This window comes from Hemitrygon akajei, unplaced genomic scaffold, assembly GCF_048418815.1.
Source record: "Hemitrygon akajei unplaced genomic scaffold, sHemAka1.3 Scf000036, whole genome shotgun sequence".
Lineage (NCBI taxonomy): Eukaryota > Metazoa > Chordata > Chondrichthyes > Myliobatiformes > Dasyatidae > Hemitrygon > Hemitrygon akajei.
Window position 1 is genome coordinate 6,014,596 of NW_027331922.1, and position 20,131 is coordinate 6,034,726.

General features: G+C 48.5%; 1 protein-coding gene across 1 annotated transcript; it reads right to left on the minus strand.

Moving 5' to 3' along the window:
- Positions 1-517: 517 nt before the first annotated feature.
- LOC140720094 (uncharacterized) lies at positions 518-19,194 on the minus strand. Its single transcript, XM_073034992.1, has 7 exons — positions 19,170-19,194; positions 18,427-18,546; positions 15,149-15,268; positions 6,965-7,339; positions 4,244-4,386; positions 1,186-1,250; positions 518-862 (listed from the first exon to the last, which is right to left on the minus strand). The coding sequence occupies exons 1-7, from the start codon at positions 19,192-19,194 to the stop codon at positions 694-696; spliced, it is 1,017 nt and encodes a 338-aa protein (XP_072891093.1). The 3' UTR covers positions 518-693.
- Positions 19,195-20,131: the final 937 nt, after the last annotated feature.

A 20,131-nucleotide genomic window follows, 5' to 3' on the forward strand; every position in this document is an offset into this window, starting at 1 on the left:
GGAGTTTGGGAGAGATGGCGAGAAAGAAGGAGATTGATGGGGAAAGAGGAATGTAGGAGAGTGTTGGGGGAATGGGATGCAAGTAGTGGAGGAGAGTGGTTGGGGGATGGACAGAGTGGATGAAGAGGGAATTTGAGGATGAGGTGGAAGTCCATAGTGGGAGTATTCCCTTCTGCCGCTGGAGTGGGACGTCGAGTCTGTCGGGACCCTGGGGACTTGTGGAAACTGTGTGTTGATTTATTTTGAACTTATAGTCCTTTAACATCTTTGGACTATTTTTTACTGTGCCCATAGTATGTATTTTATCAATTATGCTATTGTTTGAACTGTTGTAACTATGTCGTTTTGTGCAGGTCTTTTCGCTTTAGTTTTTGGTCTTGTTTGTCTGGTGGATTTGGAGCTCCTTTCCGGGGAACGCGCTAAGACGGTAGCGCGATATTAATACGCAGCAGCCTCTCCGGACTCTGGATTGGGGATTGGCAAACCTTGTGTGGATTTTCTAGTGCAGTCTGTTTTGACATATGCCTTTTTGATATCATTCTGGAGGAACGTTGTCTCATTTTTTAACTGCATTGCATTTGTGGTTTCTAAATGACAATAAACAGAATCTGAATCTGAATCTGATAAGACAAGGGAAAAAAGACAGGGGAGGAAAACGGATTGCAATGTGATTCACGTTGGCCCTCCGGATTGTTAACAGAGATCCTGAACCTTTTCAGGAATATCCGTGAACATATCGGCAGACTTCATGCAGATGAAACGGTGTTGACCATTGCAATGGCTCCTCCATAGTTCCGAGTCGCAGGTACCGCAGACGGACGTTCCATTGGCATTTTTGTACATAAGTCTAGAAGCCGCTTCCCTAACAAAGAATGTTAAACAAATTCAACAGGGTCAGCATTGCTCCAGGATGACACCCGACAGAGTCACCAAACTAATTCCACTGCAGCGCCCTAACCACACAGCCCCGTGTCGAACTTAAACTAATCCCCCGACCCACTTTGTCGTCACAGACCCGTATCGTTCTCAATACTAACGCCATTGCCCCGCACGTTCCCCCACAGCCCCGTGTCAGAATCAAGTCTACAATCGTGAGCCCCTCACTTCCCACAGCCCCAGTCGGTCTCCAAACGAATCCCACTGACCCAGTCCCATGCCATAGACCAGTAACAAACGGAAACTCACCTGCCTTCGCATTTTCCAATCCAGTATGCTCTGTTTTGATGGGCGAGAGCGTTTGAAACAGAATTCTACGAAATTATATTGATTTAATTAATGTTAAGAAGGAGTCTCCCTTAATGACTGAATCTGGGAGTGTGACGTGTGTTGGTGCAGAAAGAGAGGCAGATTCACTCTGTGTCTGACCCCTGGAGTGTGTGATGTGACGGTGTGGAGTGAGATTCACTCTGTGTCTGACCCGGGAGAGTGTGATGGGACGGTGTGAAGGGAGATTCACTCTGTGTCTGACCCCGTGAGTGTGTGATGGGACGGTGTGAAGGGAGATTCACTCTGTGTCTGACCCCGTGAGTGTGTGATGGGACGGTGTGGAGGGAGATTCACTCTGTGTCTGACCCCGGGAGTGTGTGATAGGACGCTGTGGAGGGAGCTTCACACTGCGTCTGACCCCGGGAAAGTGTGATGGGACGGTGTGAAGGGAGATTCACTCTGTGTCTGATCCAAGGAGAGTGTGATGGGAGGATGTAGAGGAAGTGGGGAAGCTTCACTCTGTGTCTGATCCCTCAAGTGCATGAGGGGGCGTTGTGGAGCGAGATTCACTCTGCGAATGAACCCTGAAGCGTGTAATGGGATGGTGCAAAGGTAGCGTCACTTTCTGTCTGCCCTCGGGAGTGTGTAATGCGAAGGTGCAGTGAAAGATTCACGCTGCATGAACCCGGGAGCGTGTGATCGAACGGTATGGAGAGAGTTTCACTCAGGGTACATCCCAGGGACAGTGTGACGGATCGCTATAAGAGTTTCATGCACTGTCAGAAACCAGAAGTGTGCGAGCGGATAGCGGGACCGAAGCTTCACAATAGACCTCACCAGTTCCCCAGCACTACCACCCTCCTCCGGTTGGCGGAACTGGTACCACCCTGAATCACTTCGATGTTGGCTAATCCCACTTTATTCAGACCAAGGGTGTAGCTATGGGCACTCGCCTGGGCCCCAGCTATGCCTGATCTTCAGTCGGTGTTCCAAATCTCCCCAACTTTTCCTTCGCTACATGGGTGCTGCTCGTCAATTTCATCAACTTTGCCTTTAACTTTCAGCCAGCCCTCAGATTCACTTGGTCCATCTCGGACAATTCTCTCCCCTTTCTCAATCTATCGGTCTCCATCTCTGGAGACAGACTCTCCACTGACATCTTCTATATACCCACGGCCTCCCATAACTATCTTGATTATACCTCTTCCCACCCTTCTAAATGTAAAAATGCTACTCCCTATTCCAAGGTCCTCCGAATCCGCCGCATCCGCTCCCAGGATGAATCTTTCCGTTGCAGGACATCCCAAATATCCTCTTTCTTTAAGAATCGTGGTTTCCCTTCTGCCGCCATCAATGATGTCCTCACCCGCATCTCCTCCATTTCCCGCACTTCAGCCCTCACTCCATCATCCCGTCACCACAACAGGAACCGTGTTTCCCTTGTCCTCACCTACCAACCCACCAGCCTCCGGATCCAGCATATCCTCAGCAACTTCCGCCACCTTCAACAGGACCCCGCCACTAAGCACATATTTCCCCCCCTACCCCTCTCCGCTTTTCGCAGGGATCATTGCCTCTGCGACTACCTGGTCCACACGTCCCTCCCCTTAGGTCTCCCACCTGGCAATTATCCCTGCAAGAGGAAATGCTACACCTGTCACAGCAACTGAGCTACACTCAGGGCCCCAAACAGTCCTTCCAGGTGAGGCAACACTTCACCTGCAAGTCTGCTGGAGTCGTCTATTGCATCCGGTGCTCCCGGTGCGGCCTTCTCTACATCGGCGAGACCCGACGCAGATTGGCGGATCGCTTCGTCGAGGACCTCCGCTCCGTCCGTCACAATAGACAGGATCTCCCATTTGCCCCCGACTTCAACTCCCCTTCACATTCCCTTTCGGACGTGACCATACATGGCTTCCTCTACTGCCATGATGAGGCCAAACTCAGGCTGGAGGAGCAACACCTCATATACCGTCTGGGTAATCTCCAGCCCCTTGGTATGAACATCGAATTCTCCAACTTCTGGTAATACCCCCCTCTCCCTTCTACCATCCCACTTTCACTCTGCCTCCTCTACAAACTGCCTATCACCTCTCTCAGGGTTCTGTCTTCTACTACTCATAGTGCTTTCCTCTTATATTCCTTCTTCACCGATCCTGCCTATCCCCTCGCTGCTTCCCATCCGCCACCCCTTGATCTTTCCTCTGATTGGTTATTCACCTGGCTGCTTCCAACCCTCCCCCCCCCACCTTCTTTACAGGGTCCCTGCCCCCTCCCCCTTCAGTCCTGACGAAGGGTATCGGCCGGAAACGTTGACTGCTGGTTTCCGCGGATGTTGCCCGACCTGCTGAGTTCATTCAGCGTGTTTGTACGGGATCTTCACTCTGTGTCTCACTCCGGCAGCGTGAGATGGGACGGAGTGTGATGGGAAGGTGTGGTGGGATTTTCACACTGCATGTGCCCCAGTGTCTGTGCGAGGATATTGTGTAGAGGGAGATTCACTCTCTGCCTGACACTGGCAGGCTGTCATGGGCCAATGTGGAGGGAGCTTCAAACAATGCCTCTTCACGGGGATTTTGGTGATGGGACGGTGTGGTGTGGAATCCACTCTGTGTCTGATGCTGTTAGCGTGTGATGGGATAGTGGAGGTTCCCTCTGTGGCTGAACAAAGGAATGATTGAAGCGACGGTAAACCTCACTCTGTGTCTCACCCTGCATTTGTGTGATGGGACGGTGTGGAGGGAGATTCGCGCTGTGGCTGACCCCGGGAGTGTGTGAGGGGATGACGTGGAGTGAGCTTCACTCTGTGTCTGACCCCGGGAGTGTGTGATGGGACGGTGTGGAGGGAGATTCGCGCTGTGTCTGACCCCGGGAGAGTGTGAGGGGATGACGTTGAGGGAGATTCACTCTGTGTCTGACCCCGGGAGTGTGTGATGGGACTGTGTGGAGGGGGATTCACTCCGTGTCTGACCCCGGGTGTGTGTGATGGGAGGGTGTGGAATGATTCAATCTATGTTCGACCCCGGGAATCACTTACCTCTTCCTCTTTTGAATTTATTTCGAGGAGACTTGCATCAAATTTTGAACAATGTTCCCTCGCTCCTTCATAAGGTTTCTCTAAGGAGGATATGAAATAACATCGATTTTCGTTTACGATCCAGTTCTGAGGGCACGTCAGCTCTACAAATCAGGAACAAAAGACAGTGAATCTCCGTCCATAACTCCCATTGCACCGACTGGGATCAGAAAATGTCAATCTCCCTCCACAACGTCCCATCCTTGATTCAGACAGCAGGTGTCGCTGCAGTCACACTGTCCCATCCCGCACTCCTCCGGCCAGACATAGTGTGATCCTACCTCCGCACCGTCCCATCACACACTAGCTGGGGTCAGACACAGAGTGAAGCTCTCTCTCTCTCTCTCTCTCTCTCTCTCTCTCTCTCTCTCTCTCTCTCTCTCTCTCTCTCTCTCTCTCTCTCTCTCTCTCTCTCTCTCTCTCTCTCGCTCTCTCTCTCTGTCTCTCTCTCTCCTCTCTCTCTCTCTCTCTCTCTCTCTCTCTCTCTCTCTCTCTCTCTCTCTCTCTCTCTCTCTCTCTCTCTCTCTCTCTCTCTCTCTCTCACTCTCTCTCTCCACAGTCGTATTACAAACACATTGGTTCAAACTGCACGCTGCCCACTGTTAAACCTGTTAAACCACGCGCTCTTGCGGACAGACACAGAGTGAAGCTCGCTCCGCACCGTCCCATCACACACTCCCCAGAGTGAGACACAAGAGTTAATGAGTTAGCCACTGTCACAGTGTCCTATCTCACACTCCAGGGTTCAGACACAGTGTAGCTCCTTTAGCACCGTCCGATTACTGACACCCGGAGAAAGAGATGGACTGAAGCTCTTTACACTCTCCCATGACACACGAGCAGGGTGAAAAACAGTGTGCACCGTCCGCCCCGTCTCATCACCCACTCGCGGGATCAGGCACAGAGTGAATCTCTTTCGCCATGGCCTCATCGCAAATTCCAGCGTTCAGGCGTGTAGTGAAATTTCCTGCACGCCGTCCAGTCACACTCCTTCGGGGTCAGTTTCTCCTTGATACTGCATAGAACCATAAAACCATAGAACACCACAGCACAGTACAGGTCCTTCAGCCCTACATGTCGTGCTGACCCATATAATCCATAAAAATGTACTAAACCAGCACTATCACATAACCCTCCATTTTTCTTTCATTCATGTGCCTGTCCAAGAGGCTCTTAAACGCCCCTAATGTTTTAGCCTCCACCACAATCCCTGGCAAGTCATTACAGGCAATCACAACCCTCTGTGTAAATAAACTTACCCATGATGTCTCCCCTAAACTTCCCTCCCTTAATTTTGTACCTATGCCCTCTGGTGTTTTTTCTATTGGTGCCCTGGGAAACAGGTACTGACTAACCACCCTATTTATGTCTCTTATAATCTTGAAGACTTCTATCAATTCCCCTCTTATTCTTCGACGCTCCAAAGAGAAAAGTCCCAGCTCTGCTAACCTGGCTTCATATGACTTGTTCTCCAATCAGGCAACATCCTGGTAAATCTCCTCTGCACCCTGTCCATAGCTTCCACATCGTTCCTATAATGAGGTGACCAGAATTGAACACAATACTCTGAGTGCGGTCACACCAGAGATTTGTACAGCTGTAACATGAGCTCTCTACTCTTGAACTCAATCCCCCTGTCAATGAAGCCCAGCAACCCATAGGCCTTCTTAATTACCTTATCAAACTGTGCAGCGACCTTGAGGGATGTATGGATTTGAACCCCAAGGTCCCTTTGTTCATCCACACTCTTAAGTAATTGATAATTCATCCTGTACTCAGTCGTCTGGTTTGTCCTTCCAAAATATATCACCTCACACTTGTCCGGATTGAACTCCATCTGCCATTTTTATGCCCAACGCCTGTCTATATCCTCTTGTAACCTTCGACAACATACAGCTCCATCCACAGCTCCTCCAATCTTCGTGTCATCCACAAACTTACTCACCCATCCTTCCACCTCTACATCCAGGTCATTTATAAAAATAACAAATAGCAGGGGTCCAAGGGCAGATCCCTGCGGCACTCCACTAGTCACCGACCTCCAGGCAGAAAACTTTCCTTCCACAACTCCACACTGCTTTTTTCCTTTTAGTCATTTTTTTAAAATCCAAACTCCTTCCACACCATCTCATCACACGCTCCCGGGATCAGACACTGAGTGAAGCCCCTTCTGCAACGTCCCATAACTCACTCCCGGATTCAGACACAGAGTGAAGCCCCAGCTACACCGTCCCGTCACACTCTCCCGGATTCAGAGTGAATCTCTCTCTCCACGGTGCTATAACACACTTCAGGGGTTAGACATGGGGCGAATCTCTCTGGGCACTGTATCATCACACAATTCCACTGTCAGAAACAGAGTGAAGCTGGATCCATACCGTCCTATCAGACATTCCCGGGGTCAGACATAGAGTGAAGCTGTAATGTTACGTCTCACAATCCGGAGGTCAGACACAAAGTGAATCCACTTCCACAAAGTCCTATCACAAGCTCCTGGATTCACTGATAGAGTGAAGCTTCCTCTGCGCAGCCCCATCACACACTCACCGGGTCAAACACAGAGTGAATCACCCTCCATACCATCTCTTCACACAATCCCGATATCAAGCACAGAGTGACGCTTCCTCTCTCCATGCCTGCCCTGTGATGAGGAGCGGGTGAAAGAGGGGGATGATGCCTCACCTCTTCTGCTGGTCAACAATTCACAGATTTGAGCCTTGGTTTCGTTGACAGATCTGTACTTCGTTTCCATCTCAGTGAACTGTTGACGGAGATCGCTGTGCATTTGTTTAAGATCGGACAGATTAGAGTTGAGCGCAGAAAGATTGTTGAGACAGTTTCTCTGGGACAGATTCAGGTGGGAATTCTCGGATATTGTGGATTCAAGGGTTGCGTTTAACTCATGGACTTGTCGTCGACATTGGCGCTGGGTCCTGTTCATCTCGCGATTCTCTTCCCGAAGGAGCTGGTAGTTTCGGTCGCATGTGGACTGAAGGGTTGAGTTTAACTCATGGTATTTTCGGTCGGAGGTAATCTGAGACTGAGGAATCTGTGATACTGAGAGAGATGGTGAAGGATGTTTAGCGTTTACAGTGACACGTGAGTCGGCGTCACGCTACCGAACGGGTCACAGAGAGTGTTGTGTCAGTGTCACGGTGAAGGGTGTCACAGTGAAGGATGTGCCGGTGGCACAGTGAGAGGCGTCGGCGCCACATTGAGAGGCATGTCTGTGTCACGCTGAGGGGTATATCAATGTCCCGGTGAAGGGTTTGTTGATGGTACAATGGGGGTCAGCGTCAGTATCGTGCGGGGCATGTCCGAGTTGCTCCGAGGAAGGTGCCGGTGTGACTGTGATAGGTGTTTAGGTGCACTGTCGAGAGTTGAGGCGGTACATAATGAAGTGTTTCTCGATGTCACTGCGAGGGAAATCTCAGAGTGAGGGGCGTGGGGGTGTCCCGGTGGGTAGATATCTGTGTCATGGTCTGTGATGCGCTGGTCCCACGGAGAGTGGTGTATCTGTGTCACGGTGAGAGGCATATCATGGCTACGTTGGGTGTGACAGCGTCACGCTGAGGTGTGGGTCGATGTCACGGGGTGTACAATGTAGGTTGTGCATCGATGTTGAGGGGTGATATTGTCTCGGTAAGGGATGTTACAGTGACGTGTGAGTCTTTGTCACGGTGCGGAGCTGGACGTGTCAGGTTGAGGAGCGTGTTGGTGTCACAGTGAGTGATGCCTCAGTGTCACTGTTAAGGGCGTGTCTTTGTCACTGAGGTGCTTTACAATAACAATTTATTTACATTCTGATCCCGTTCGGCTCACCATTTGTCGAGAACCCGGAAACAATCACGATAACGGCGAACGTAAAGAGCCGGAGTAGGCAGATCCTACGATTCGATCTATTTCCTATGTTCTCTTTCACTGTGTTGGTGAATTCAGCCGCGTGCCCCACTGGGGCTCCCTTCCACCCACCAGCCGCGGTCTCTCCATCCCCCACGATCACCCCCTCCCTCTCTCAATCTCAGTTACATTGAGCCTCATCGCTGAGAGTCCAAATCCCTTGACTTCCCAGGGCCGACAAGCGTCTCTCTGTTTCCAGAGATTTTGTCACGTCTCCGGAATGTGATCGATTAAGTTGGAGCCGTGGGTGTTTGACTGAGCTCTCAGGGGAGGCTTATCCAAAAGATTATGACACATGGAATGCACGGGGAATTGGACGTCTGGATACAGTGTTGCTTTTTCGGGGTCACGGTATGGACGTAACTGTGTCAGGGTGGGAGTTATGTCCCGGTCCAGGAAGTGTAGTTTCAGTTCCACGGTGAGGGGCGTGATAGTGTCACGGTGTCACGGAAGGGTACGTGTCAGTGTCAAGGTGAGGTACGTGGTGAGGTACACGTTCAGCGGCGAGTCCGGGTCACTGTGAGGTTTTACAATCACGTTTTATTCCACTCTGTTAGGTTACGGTCTGACTCCAACCGGAGTCCGTTCGACGCACCATGGATCGACAGCCCGACCACTATCGCGAAGAGGATGGACGTAACTAGGCAGAGTACACAGATCTTACGGTCCGGTCTATTTCTGATGTTCTCGTTCGGCTCCTGTTTATGGGGACCTGTGAAGAGACCATTCAGATAAACAGAAGGAGAATTCAGGGGATGATGTGAGGGGAGCGATGGGCGGGAAAGTGTGAGAGAATCGGGGAGAGAATACGAGAAGAGAAAGGGGAGGGGAAATGGCCGCGTGATAAGAGGAAGCGATGTTCTGTGTGAATGGGGAGTGGGATGTGTGAGAGAGACAGAGAAAGAGTTGGAAAGAGAGGGGGAGTGAGGGGAGAAAAAAAATATGAGCTGTATTATTGTTCGCCCGCTTTGTTCGTTTTTTCACACATAGGATATATGACGGTCTTGTGGCGTTTAACTTGTGCGGATTTTCGTGGACTCCATTGTGCTTCTTTGCTTTGTGTCTGCTGGCAAGGAGTAGGGCGGCACGGACACGTGTTGCGTAGCGCAGCGCTTGACAGTACCAGCGACCCGGGTTTAATTCACGCCGCTGTCTGCAAGGAGTTTCCAATTTCTCCCCATGAGCGAGTGGATTTCCTCCTGGAGCTCCGGTTTCCTCCCACAGTCCAAAGACATACCGGTTGTTCGGTTAATTGGTTATTGCAAATTTAACAGTCATTAGGAAAGGAATAAACCGGAGAATTGTTTGGCAGCGCGGCTAGAATGGCCGAAAGAGCCTATTCCAAACTGTTTTTTTTTCCAATAAAAAATAAATAAAATATATTTTGAGGAAAAAAAAAGAAAAAAAAAAAGATGGTGGGAAATGTTATACATTTACAACCGGACCATCTGGTGTTTGTGATGGGTGTGGTTGTCCTGTATGAAAATAGAGAACGATGGTTGTAAAATCTCAGAAGACTCAAAGACTGGTGATGTTGTCGACAGTGCAGAAGATCGCCAATAGATTCTGTGGGGTATGTATCAGTTGTAGATCTGGGTGAAAAATGGCAAACGGCAAAGCTCAGCTAAGTGTAAGGTATTTTCCTTTGGGGCGTTAAATGTATAGGGACAGGAGACAGTTAACGACAGAACCCTTCACTGTCGAATGGGAAAGGGATCCCGGGTTGATCACGCGGTTCAATGGAGAGATAAAGAGTTGACTGCAGACGGGCCTTTGACAAAGTCTCTCTCATGGGAGATCCATTCACAAGGATTTGATGACTGGGATCCACAATGTAGTTTGATTTGAGTTTCCGTATTGGCTTGTCCACAGAACCCAGAGGGCGGCGGACGTCCGTGACTGGTGGTGTTACCCACGGATCCGCATTGGGACCTCTGTTGTTTGCTGCCAAGACTTTTGACAACTTGAACATTTAACAAGGCTTTGTGTGTTTCAAACATCCTGCATCGTCGACCAGCCAGTACAGCACAGGAACAGGCCCTTCGGACAGCAATGCTGTCCAGGATGCATTCCCTCTGGTGTTAGACATTTCACATTTGGGAATGATGCCCTCTGTAACTCTTATGATCTTGGTGCTATCTCTGAACATTTCGACTACCGAGGTGCAACATATCAGAAACGGATCCATGTCCTACGGAATTGAATGCAGGCCCTCTTAGCGATCCACAACACCCATCAACGTATCAGCTACAAACGTACCAAACCACCCATCTACATTCTCATCCAGATCATTCATACATATAACCATATAACAACCACTGCAGGGAAACAGGCCATTTCGGCCCTTCTAGTTCGTGCCGAACGCTTACTCTCACCTATTTCCACCTGCCTGCACTCATCCTATATCCTTCTATTCTTTTCCTATCCATATACCTATCCATTTTTTTAATAACAATATCGAACGTGGCTCCACCACTTCTACTGGAAGCACGTTCCACACAGCTACTGCTCCCTGTGTAAAAAGGTCCCCCCCTAAACCTTTGCCCCTAAACTCTCAGCTCATGTCCTCTTGTTTGAATCTCCCCTACTCTCAATGAAAAAAAAATCTATCCACGTCAACCCTATCTGTCCCCCTGATAATTTTAAATACCTCTATCAAGTTCACCGTCAACCATCTACGCTCCATTGAATAAGGCCTAACTTGTTCAAACTCTCTTTGTAACTTAGGTGCTGCAAGCCAGGTAACATTCTCGAAAATCTCCTCTGTGCTCTCATATATTGTTGACATTTTTCCTATAGTTCGGTGACCAGAGCTGTACACAATACTCGAAATCTGGCCTCGCCAATGCCTTGTATAATTCTAACATTACATCCCAACTCCTATACTCAATGCTCTGATTTATAAAGGCCAGAATACAAAAAAGCTTTATACATAACCCTATCCACATGAGATTCCACTTTCAGGGAACTATGCACCATTATTCCTAGATCACTCTGTTCTACTGCATTCCGCAATGCCTTACCATTTACCATGTATGTCCTATTTTGATTAGTCCTACCAACATGTAGCTCCTCACACTTAACAGTATTAAACTCCAGCTGCCATCTTTTAGCCCACTTTTCTAACTGTCATAAATCCCTCTGCAAGCTTTGAAAACCTGCTTCATTATCCACAACACTACCTAACTTAGTATCATCTGCATACTTACTAATCCAATTTACCACCCCATCATTCACATGAATAATGTATATGACGAACAACATTGGACCCAGTACAGATCCCTGAGGCACACCACTACTCACCGGCCTCCAACCTGACAAACAGTTATCCACCACTACTCTCTGGAATCGCCCATCCAGCCACTGTTGAACCCATTTTACTACTTCAATATTAATACCTAACGATTAAACCTTTCTAACTAACTTTTCGTGTGGAACCTTGTCAAAGGCCTGACTGAAGTTCATATAGACAACATCCACCGCTTTACCCTCGTCAACTTTCCTCGTAACTTTTCCAAAAAAATTCATTAAGATTTGTCAAACATGAACTTGCACGCACAAATCCATGCTGACTGTTGGTTATCAGACAACGTCTATCCAGATAATTAGATGTAATTCAGATATACATCTCAGACAGGAGAGATCCCACCCACATCCATAGATACAGGTCACTTCATTGGAGTGGAACAAGATTACTCAATCACAGAAAGGAGAGTAAAGTATCAAAATTACAGATAAATTGCAGTGTAGCCAGACTATAAGGTTCAAGAGCAGCGAAGATGTTGGTTTGATGTCAAGAGTACATCTTATCGTATTAGGGGTCCGTTCAATAGTCTGATTACTGTCAGATGCTGTCCTTGAGCATCCTGATACATGCTTTCGCATTTTCCCACCGATAGGAGGGTGCAGAAGACAGAATGTCCGGGACATTTGATGACGCTGGGTGCTTTATCGGAGCAGTAGTGTGTGTAGAAAGAGTTCATAGTGGGGAGGCTGGTTTCGGAGCTGGGCTCAGCTCTTTCCACAACGCTCTGCAGTTTCCAGCAGACATGGGCGGAGCTGTGTTTATATTTTTAGTGAGGAACCAGTACGTTTCATGAGAACAGGGTAGTGGGCATGGTGAACAGGGAAGAAAACATTTTTTTTTGCACTTGGTAGACTACTCTGTGTCTGTATGGGGACCCAGAGGGGTTTGAAGGATTGATATGATCCGATTGATAGTTATAATGGACGCTTGACAAGTCTCGTATCAAGATCCCAGATGGTAGATCGCTCTGGAAGATGAGCGAGAGACCGAGAAGGAATGGAGCGGTGAGACTGGGCGGGAGAGGGAATGATAGGGAGAGTAGAAGAGAGAAGGGGGAAGGAGATGACGGGTGGCGTGAGACACAGGTACATTTGCCGGGCGGATTTAACTGGGGAGAACAGACCAGGAATTGGTAGTAGATGTACCGTACAGAGGCTTAAACAAGGCGATTAACAAGGTAGATTGATCTGGAGATGGTGTGGCACCCACGGAAATCTGTTTGAACAATTGTATTGAGGAGGACTGCGCAGTTCGAGAGGCTGGATGTAACATACGTAGATTTTAACAAGATCCCATATGGTATACCGCTCTGGGAGATGGTGTGCGACACGTGGAGTGATGGTTGATCCGGCTGATCCGGCTCGGCAACAGGATACAAGGTTTAGGGTTGCAGTCCATCTCTCGGGCTGGAAGCCCGTCACCAGCATTGTTCACGGGCGGTTGGTGATGGGACCAGTGATCTTTGTCAACTAGATCGACCATTTATAGCAGATTATTCAGTACGCGGTAGGTAAGATTGCAGACGACATTAACGTTGATGGCGGTTTAAACAGTGAAGTCAGTTATCTCTTACAGAGGGATCTCTATTAGCCTGGTAAATCGCCGAGCAGGAGCACATGCAATTTATTTCGAGCTATCGTATTTCAGGAGGATAAACATCAGCGTAAAACTTACACGGTCAACAGGAGGAAACTTGGGAAATGTTATCGAACGTATGTAACCAGGGCTAGAGGTACAGTGTCCTAAAAGTGGATTCACAGATAGACAGGTATCCTGCGGAGTGTTGTAGAACAGAGGGACCCAGTGGTATAGATACACGGTTCCCTGAAAGTGGAGTCACAGATAGACAGGGCGGTGAAGAAGACCGCTGTCGCGCCGCCCTTTTTCAGTCAGGGCAATGAGTACAGGAATAGAGAGGTCACGTTGGAATTGTACCAGACGTTAGTGAAGCCACCCTTTGAGAAGAGCGTTCCATTGCCGTCGTCCTTCTCTGGATAAGATGCCACTGAGCTAGCGACAGCGCAGATGAGATGCACGAGGATAGTTCACGTACTGAGTAATGGAATTAAGTCAAGCAGTTTGGGACTTTATGCCTCGGAACGCAGAGGTGATCATACAGAGTTGTATAAGACCACTTGGGGCACAGACAAAGTGAATGCACACAGTCATTTTTTCTCACGACTTGTATAATCCAGGACCGAAGCGCTCAGGGATACCTTGATAGCAGTAGATGATGCAACTGGACAGTCAGCATGGCTTTGTGAAGGGCAGATCGTGCCTAACTTGTCCGATAGAGTTATTGGAGGAGGTGCCCAGGCATATAGATGAGGGTAGTGCAGTGGATGTGATCTACATGGATTTTAGTAAGCATTTGACAAGGCTCCACATGGTAAGCTTATTCTGAAAGTCAGAAGGCATGGGATCCAGGGAGTTTTGGCCAGGTAGATTCAAATTTGGCTTGCCTGCAGAAGGCAGAGGGTTGTAGTGGACAGAGTGCATTCAGATTGGAGGATTGTGTCTAGTGCTGTCCCACAAGGATCTGTTCTAGGACCTCTACTTTTCGTGATTTTTATGAACGAACTGGATGTGGGGTTAGAACGGTGGGTTGGCAAGTTTGCAGACGACACAAAGGTTGGTGGTGTTGTAGATAGTGCAGAGGATTGTCGAAGATTGCAGAGAGACATTGATAGGATGGAGAAGTGGGTTGAGCAGTGGCAGATGGAGTTCAACCCGGAGAAGCGTGAGGTAGTACAATTTGGAAGGACAAACTCCAAGGCAGAGTGCAAAGTAAATGGCAGGATACTTGGTAGTGTGGAGGAGAAGAGAGATCTGGGGATACATGTCCACAGTACCCTGAATGATACCTCACAGGTAGATAAGCATATGGAGTGTTGGCTTTCAGAAGTCGATGGATAGATTTCAAGAGTCACGACGTATTGATGAAGCTCTATAGAACTCTGGTTAGACTACACTTGGAGTACTGTGTCCAGTTCTGGTCGCCTCACTATAGGAAGGATGTGAAAGCATTGGAAAGGGTACAGAGGGGATTTACCAGGATGCTGCCTGCTTTAAAGAGTATGCATTATGATCAGAGATTAAGGGAGCTAGGGTTTTACTCTCTGGAGAGAAGGAGGATAAGAGGAGACGTGATAGTGGTGTACAAGATATTAAGAGGTATAGACAGAGTGAACAGCCAGCGCCTCTTCCCCAGGGCACCACTGCTCAATACAAGAGGACATGGCTTTAGGTTAAGGGGATGGAAGTTCAAGGGGGATATTAGAGGAAGGTTTTTCACTCAGAGAGTGGTTGGTACGTGGAATGCACTACCTGAGTCAGTGGTGGAGACAGACACACTAGTGAAGTTTAAGAGACTACTCCACAGGTATGTGGAGGAATTTAAGGTGGGGGTTTATATGGCACGCAGGGTCTGAGTGTCAGCACAACACTGTGGGCCGAACGGCCTGTAATGTGCTGTAATATTCTTTGTTTCTATGTTAACTGGGGACAAGACGGACATCTCTTTTTTTTTATCCAGACAATTCTCCGTCTGTGGAACGAGTTGTCAGAGGAAGTGGTCGAACCAGATGCATTAAAGCTTGAATACTTGCGCGTAAAACACGTGACCCCTTCAGAGAGATGTCATTAGTGTGAACTCTGACCTGCCTGTGCAGCCACTGACAGTTCTGCGGGTCTCACGGCGATGGAAGGATCTTCATCCTCATCGATGAGAACTTCGGTTTTCCCAAGCTTTATCAGTGAGTAGGTGGAGTTCAGGTCGTCTGAAAGACAGAGAGAGATAATGTGAGAGGGGCAGAAACAGAAGCTCGGGAGACGGGTAGAGAATGCTGGACAGAGCGACTGAGCAGAGAGAAGGGAAAAGCCTTTGTTCCTGAAGTTTCTTGCATTGAAGTACATGCACTTTAGCCCTTCTGCCTTACTACCTTTACACCCTTTATTCTGCTTCTCTTTCCTCAAAGCCTCTTTACATGTTAGATCTGGCTTTAGTCCATACACTGTACTTGCAGTTCTCGAATGACCGTTATACGCCTCGACCTCACTATCGGCTCTAACACTGTGGTTCCCCTCCCCCCGCAAATCTAGTTTAAACCTCCGGAGTAGCACTGGCAAACATTCCCGTAATCTTCAATCTCACCGCCTCTTCCCTGGCCTCCTCTCTCCTCCCATTCCTTCCACACAGTCCACTCACAGACCGTTACACTGTGTATGACCCCAGAGTGCATGACGGATCGTTGCGGAGGGAGTACGTGTAGAAAGAGTTCATGGAGGGGAGGCTGGTTTCGGAGCTGGGCTCAGCTCTTTCCACAACGCTCTGCAGTTTCCTGCGGTCAGTGGCGGAGCAGTGATTATACTTTTTAGTGCGGAACCAGGACGTTGCATGAGAACAGGGCAGTGGACATGGTGAGCAGAGAAGAAAATGAAATATTTATTTATTGATTAACTTATTAATAGGGAAGAAGATAATACTTTTAATGTCTTTAAATTGGTAGACTACTCTGTGTGATTGTGTGGGATCCAGGGGAATTTGACTGACTGATATGTTCGGATTAATAGCTACAATGGACGCTTGTCAATTCTCGTATCCGTGGACCTGTGATGACGCTGGGTGCTTTATCGGAGCAGCAGTGTGTGTAGAAAGAGTTCATGGAGGGGAAACTCGTTTCGGAGCTGAGCTCAGCTATTTCCCCAACGCTCTGCAGTTTCCAGCGGTCATGGGCGGAGCAGTGTTTATATTTTTAGTGAGGAACCAGGACGTTTCATGAGAACAGGGTAGTAGACATGTTGAACAGGGATGTCAATAAGACGCTTAATTATTTTCCCTATGGTAGACTACTGTAGAGAATGGTGTGGACCCGGAGGAGTTTGAAGGATTAATATGTCCGGTTTGATAGACAGAATGGAAGCTTGACAAGTCCCGTATCAAGATCCCACATCCTAGATCACTCTTGAAGATGTGAGAGAGGAATGCAGGGTGAAACCGAGAAGGAATGGAGCGCTGAGACTGGGCGGGAGAGGGAATGATAGGGAGAGTAGAAGAGAGAAGGGGGAAGGAGATGACAGGTGACATGAGACCCAGGGAGATTTGGGCTGATTTGACTTGGGAGGACAGACCGGGAATTGATAGCAGATGTATCATACAGAGGCTTGAACAGGCTATTAGCAAGGGCTCAGATGGCAGACTGGTCTGAAGATGCTGTGGAACCCAAGGAGAACTGTGTCCCCAATTTTATTGCGGAGGAGTCATCAGGACGGGATGGTCGATGTCATGTTCACAGATTTTAACAAGTTCACAGATGGTATCCGGCTCTGGGAGATGGTGTGCGACGCAGGGAGGGATGGGTGATTTGGTTTAGGGATGCTGTGCGTTTCTCTGACTGGAAGCCCGTCACTGGCGGGGTATCGGTGGTAGGACCAGATATTTTGATCGACCATTTATAGCAGAATATATAAGATGCACTTGGTAAGCCTGCAGACATCATTGACGCCGGTGGTGTGGTAAATAGTACAGGAAGTCTCTTCTTACAGTGGGATCTCGATTAGTCGGGGAAGTGCGCTGAATTTAGTCTGACCTATCGTATTTCAGGGAGACAAAAAACAGCGTAGAATTATATGGTGAACGAGAGGAAATTTGGGATATGTTTTAGAACGGAGGAACCCAGGGGTACAGGGACACGGTTCCCTGAAAGTGGAGTCACGGGTAGACAGGGACCCTGGGGAGTGTTTTAGAACAGAGGGAACCAGGGGTACATGGACACGGTTCCCTGAAATTGAAGTCACAGTTAGTCAGAGAGCTTGGAGAATGTTGTAGAACAGAAGGACCCAGCGATACAGGTACACGGTTCCCTGAAAGTGGAGTCACAGGTAGACAGGGGCCCTTTGTAGAGTTGTAGAACGGGAAGGCCCAGTGGTACAGATACACGGTTCTTGAGAGGGGAGTCACAGACAGACAGGAACCCTGTGGATGTTGCGGACCACAGGGACCCAGGAGTAAAGGTAGAATGTTGCCTGAAAGTGGTGTCACAGGCAGACAGAGACCCTAGGGTGTTTTGTAGAACAGATTGTCCCAAGTGTACAGTAACCGCGGTTCACGGAAAGTGGAGTCACAGGTAAACAGTGATCATGCTGAGTTTCGTAGAACAGAAGGAAGCTGGAGTACAGGTACACGGTTCCCTGAAGATGTTACAGGTAAACAGGGACGCTGGGAAGTGTTGTGGAACAGAGCGACCCATAGGTACAGGTACACGGTTCCCTGGAAGTTCTAGTAACAGGTAGACAATGATCCTGGGGAGTGATGTAGGAAAAAGGGACCCAGGGCTAGAGGTGCACGGTTCTCTGAAAGTGGAGTCTCAGATGGACAAGGCCGTGGAGAGGATGTCTGACGCGCTGCCCTTCATCAGTCAGGTCAATGAGTACAGGAGTAAGGAGGTCACGCTGCAGTGAACAAGACGTCAGTGAGGCTACGCTTGGAGTGCAGTGCTCCTTTTCATTCGTCATCCTCAAGATAAGATGCCACTGAGCGGGAAAGAGTGCAGAGGAGATTAACGAGGATATTCCCGGGTCCTGAGTGACTGAAGTATGAAGATAAGTCAGGTAGGTTGGGACTTTCTACATTGGAGCGCAGAGTTGACCTTACAGTGTTGTATAAAACCACGTGGTACCTGGGGCACATACTGGGTGAACGCGCCGAGTCACTTTTCCCTAGGTTTGGAGAATCGAGAGCCAGAGCGCTCAGGGATAAGGTGATAGCAGAAGGTGATGCAACTGGGGACCCGAGTGACATTTATTTTTACCCGGACAGCGCTCCGTCTGTGGTACGCGCTGCCAGAGGAAGAGGTCGAACCAGATGCATTAGAACTTGAACACTTGCGCGTAAAACACGTGACCCTTTCAGAGTAATGTCATTAGTGAGAACTCTGACCTGCCTGTGCAGCCACTGACAGTTCTGCGGGCCGCAAGGCGATGGGAGGATCTTCATCCTCATCGATGCGAAGTTCGGTTGTCCCAAGCTTTAGCAGAGAGTAGGTGGAGTTCAGACCGTCTCAAAGCGAAAGAGAGAGAATCTGAGAGAGGGGGAGAAACAGAAGCTAGAGAGACCGGTAGAGAATGCTGGACAGAGAGAAGGGTAGAGAGTGGGAGAGGGAGGGAGGTGAGAGGGAGAGAGAGGGCTGACAGGCAGGGAGAGAAATTGATGAAGGAGAAGTGAGCGGGAAAGTCTGGGAGAAGGGATTGTTGGAAGAAGGGAACGAGGGTGAGAGACTGGAACGTGGAATAGAATGGCGGAGGGAGGACAAGGAGGGAATGGGAGAGAGAGTGGCGAAGAATAAGAGGGATAAAGTGTGGGAGAAGTGTGAGAGAGATAGCGAAATTCAGATAGAGAGGTGTAGAGAGAGGGGAGGAAAAACTGGGACAGAGAAGGAAACGGACTGAGGAAGCCAGCGAGAATTGATGAGAGAGTGTTGTGTTATTACTCTTCGTGGTTGTATGATTGTTTGCAAGCTTTGTACTATTTTCTCATCGGGTCTGTGACGGCTTTGTGGGGATGAGCATGTTGTGGGGATTCTGCCACTCATTTGAGTTTCTTTGTTTCGTGGCTCCTTTCAAGAGGAGGTGATGTAGGTACGCTGGTGGTTTGCAGTACCAGAGAACGGGTTCAATTCCCACCGACGGCGGCAAAGAGTTTGAGCATTCTACCTGTGACCGGGTGGGTTTCTTCCCGGTTAGATTGTTTTAAGTTGCAACATAACTTCCTAATTTGCACTCAGTGCCACACATGTTAATTGGAAGCATGATATCCGCCTTCCTGACAACCCTATCAGAAAACATGGCCATGAGCAATGAGATTGGAAGAAAAGATCCCTTTAGTGATCAACACTGTTCAGGATCTTGGCTTTAAAAAATGGCTATATCTTCAGAAGGTCTTTGACAAGGTGTCGCACATGAGACTGCTGAGCAAGATAAGAGCCCGTGGAATTACAGGGATGTTACTAGCGTTGGCGGAGCATTGGCTGGTCGGCAGAAAACAGAGTGTGACTAAAGGGATCCTATTATGGCAAGTTGTTGATAACTACTGGAGTTCCACAGTGGTCGCTGTTGGGACCGTTACTTCTTTCGATGTATGTCAATGATTTGGGTTATGGTAATATGGGATTTGTTGTAAAGTTTGCCGATGATATAAAGATAGGTTGCGAAAGGTTCTGTTGAGGAAGCAGAGAACCTGTAGAAAGACTTAGTTTGGGGGGAATGCCCAAAGTAGTGGCAAATGAAATATAATGTTTGAAAGTGTATGGTAATTCACTGTGGTGGAAGCAATAATTGGGAAGGCTTTCATTTCGATTGGGTGAGAACTCAAAATGTAGAAATTTAAAGAGATTTGGGAGTCCTTATGCAAGATACTCTAAAGATTAACCTGCAGGTTGTCGACTGAATAGAAGGCGAATGCAATGTTGGCATTAATTTCCAGTGGTATAGTATACACCTCTGTGTGGAGTTTTGAGCTCGTTACTTTAGAAAGGATATATTGACTTTGGAGAAGTTTCACTGAAGATTCACGAGAATGATTCCAGTAATGAAAGGGTTACCGTATGAGGAACGTCCGGCAGCTCTTGGGCTGTATTCCCTGAAGT

Coding starts and splice junctions, on each gene's coding strand:
- LOC140720094 (XM_073034992.1), bottom strand. CDS start 19,194: ATGCTCAAACTCTTTGCCGCCGTCG. Junction 18,547..19,169: donor CAAACTCTTTGCCGCCGTCG/GTGGGAATTGAA, acceptor TTTCGCTTTGAG/ACGGTCTGAACTCCACCTAC. Junction 7,340..15,148: donor GTCAGTGGCTGCACAGGCAG/GTCAGAGTTCAC, acceptor CATCTCTCTCAG/TATCACAGATTCCTCAGTCT.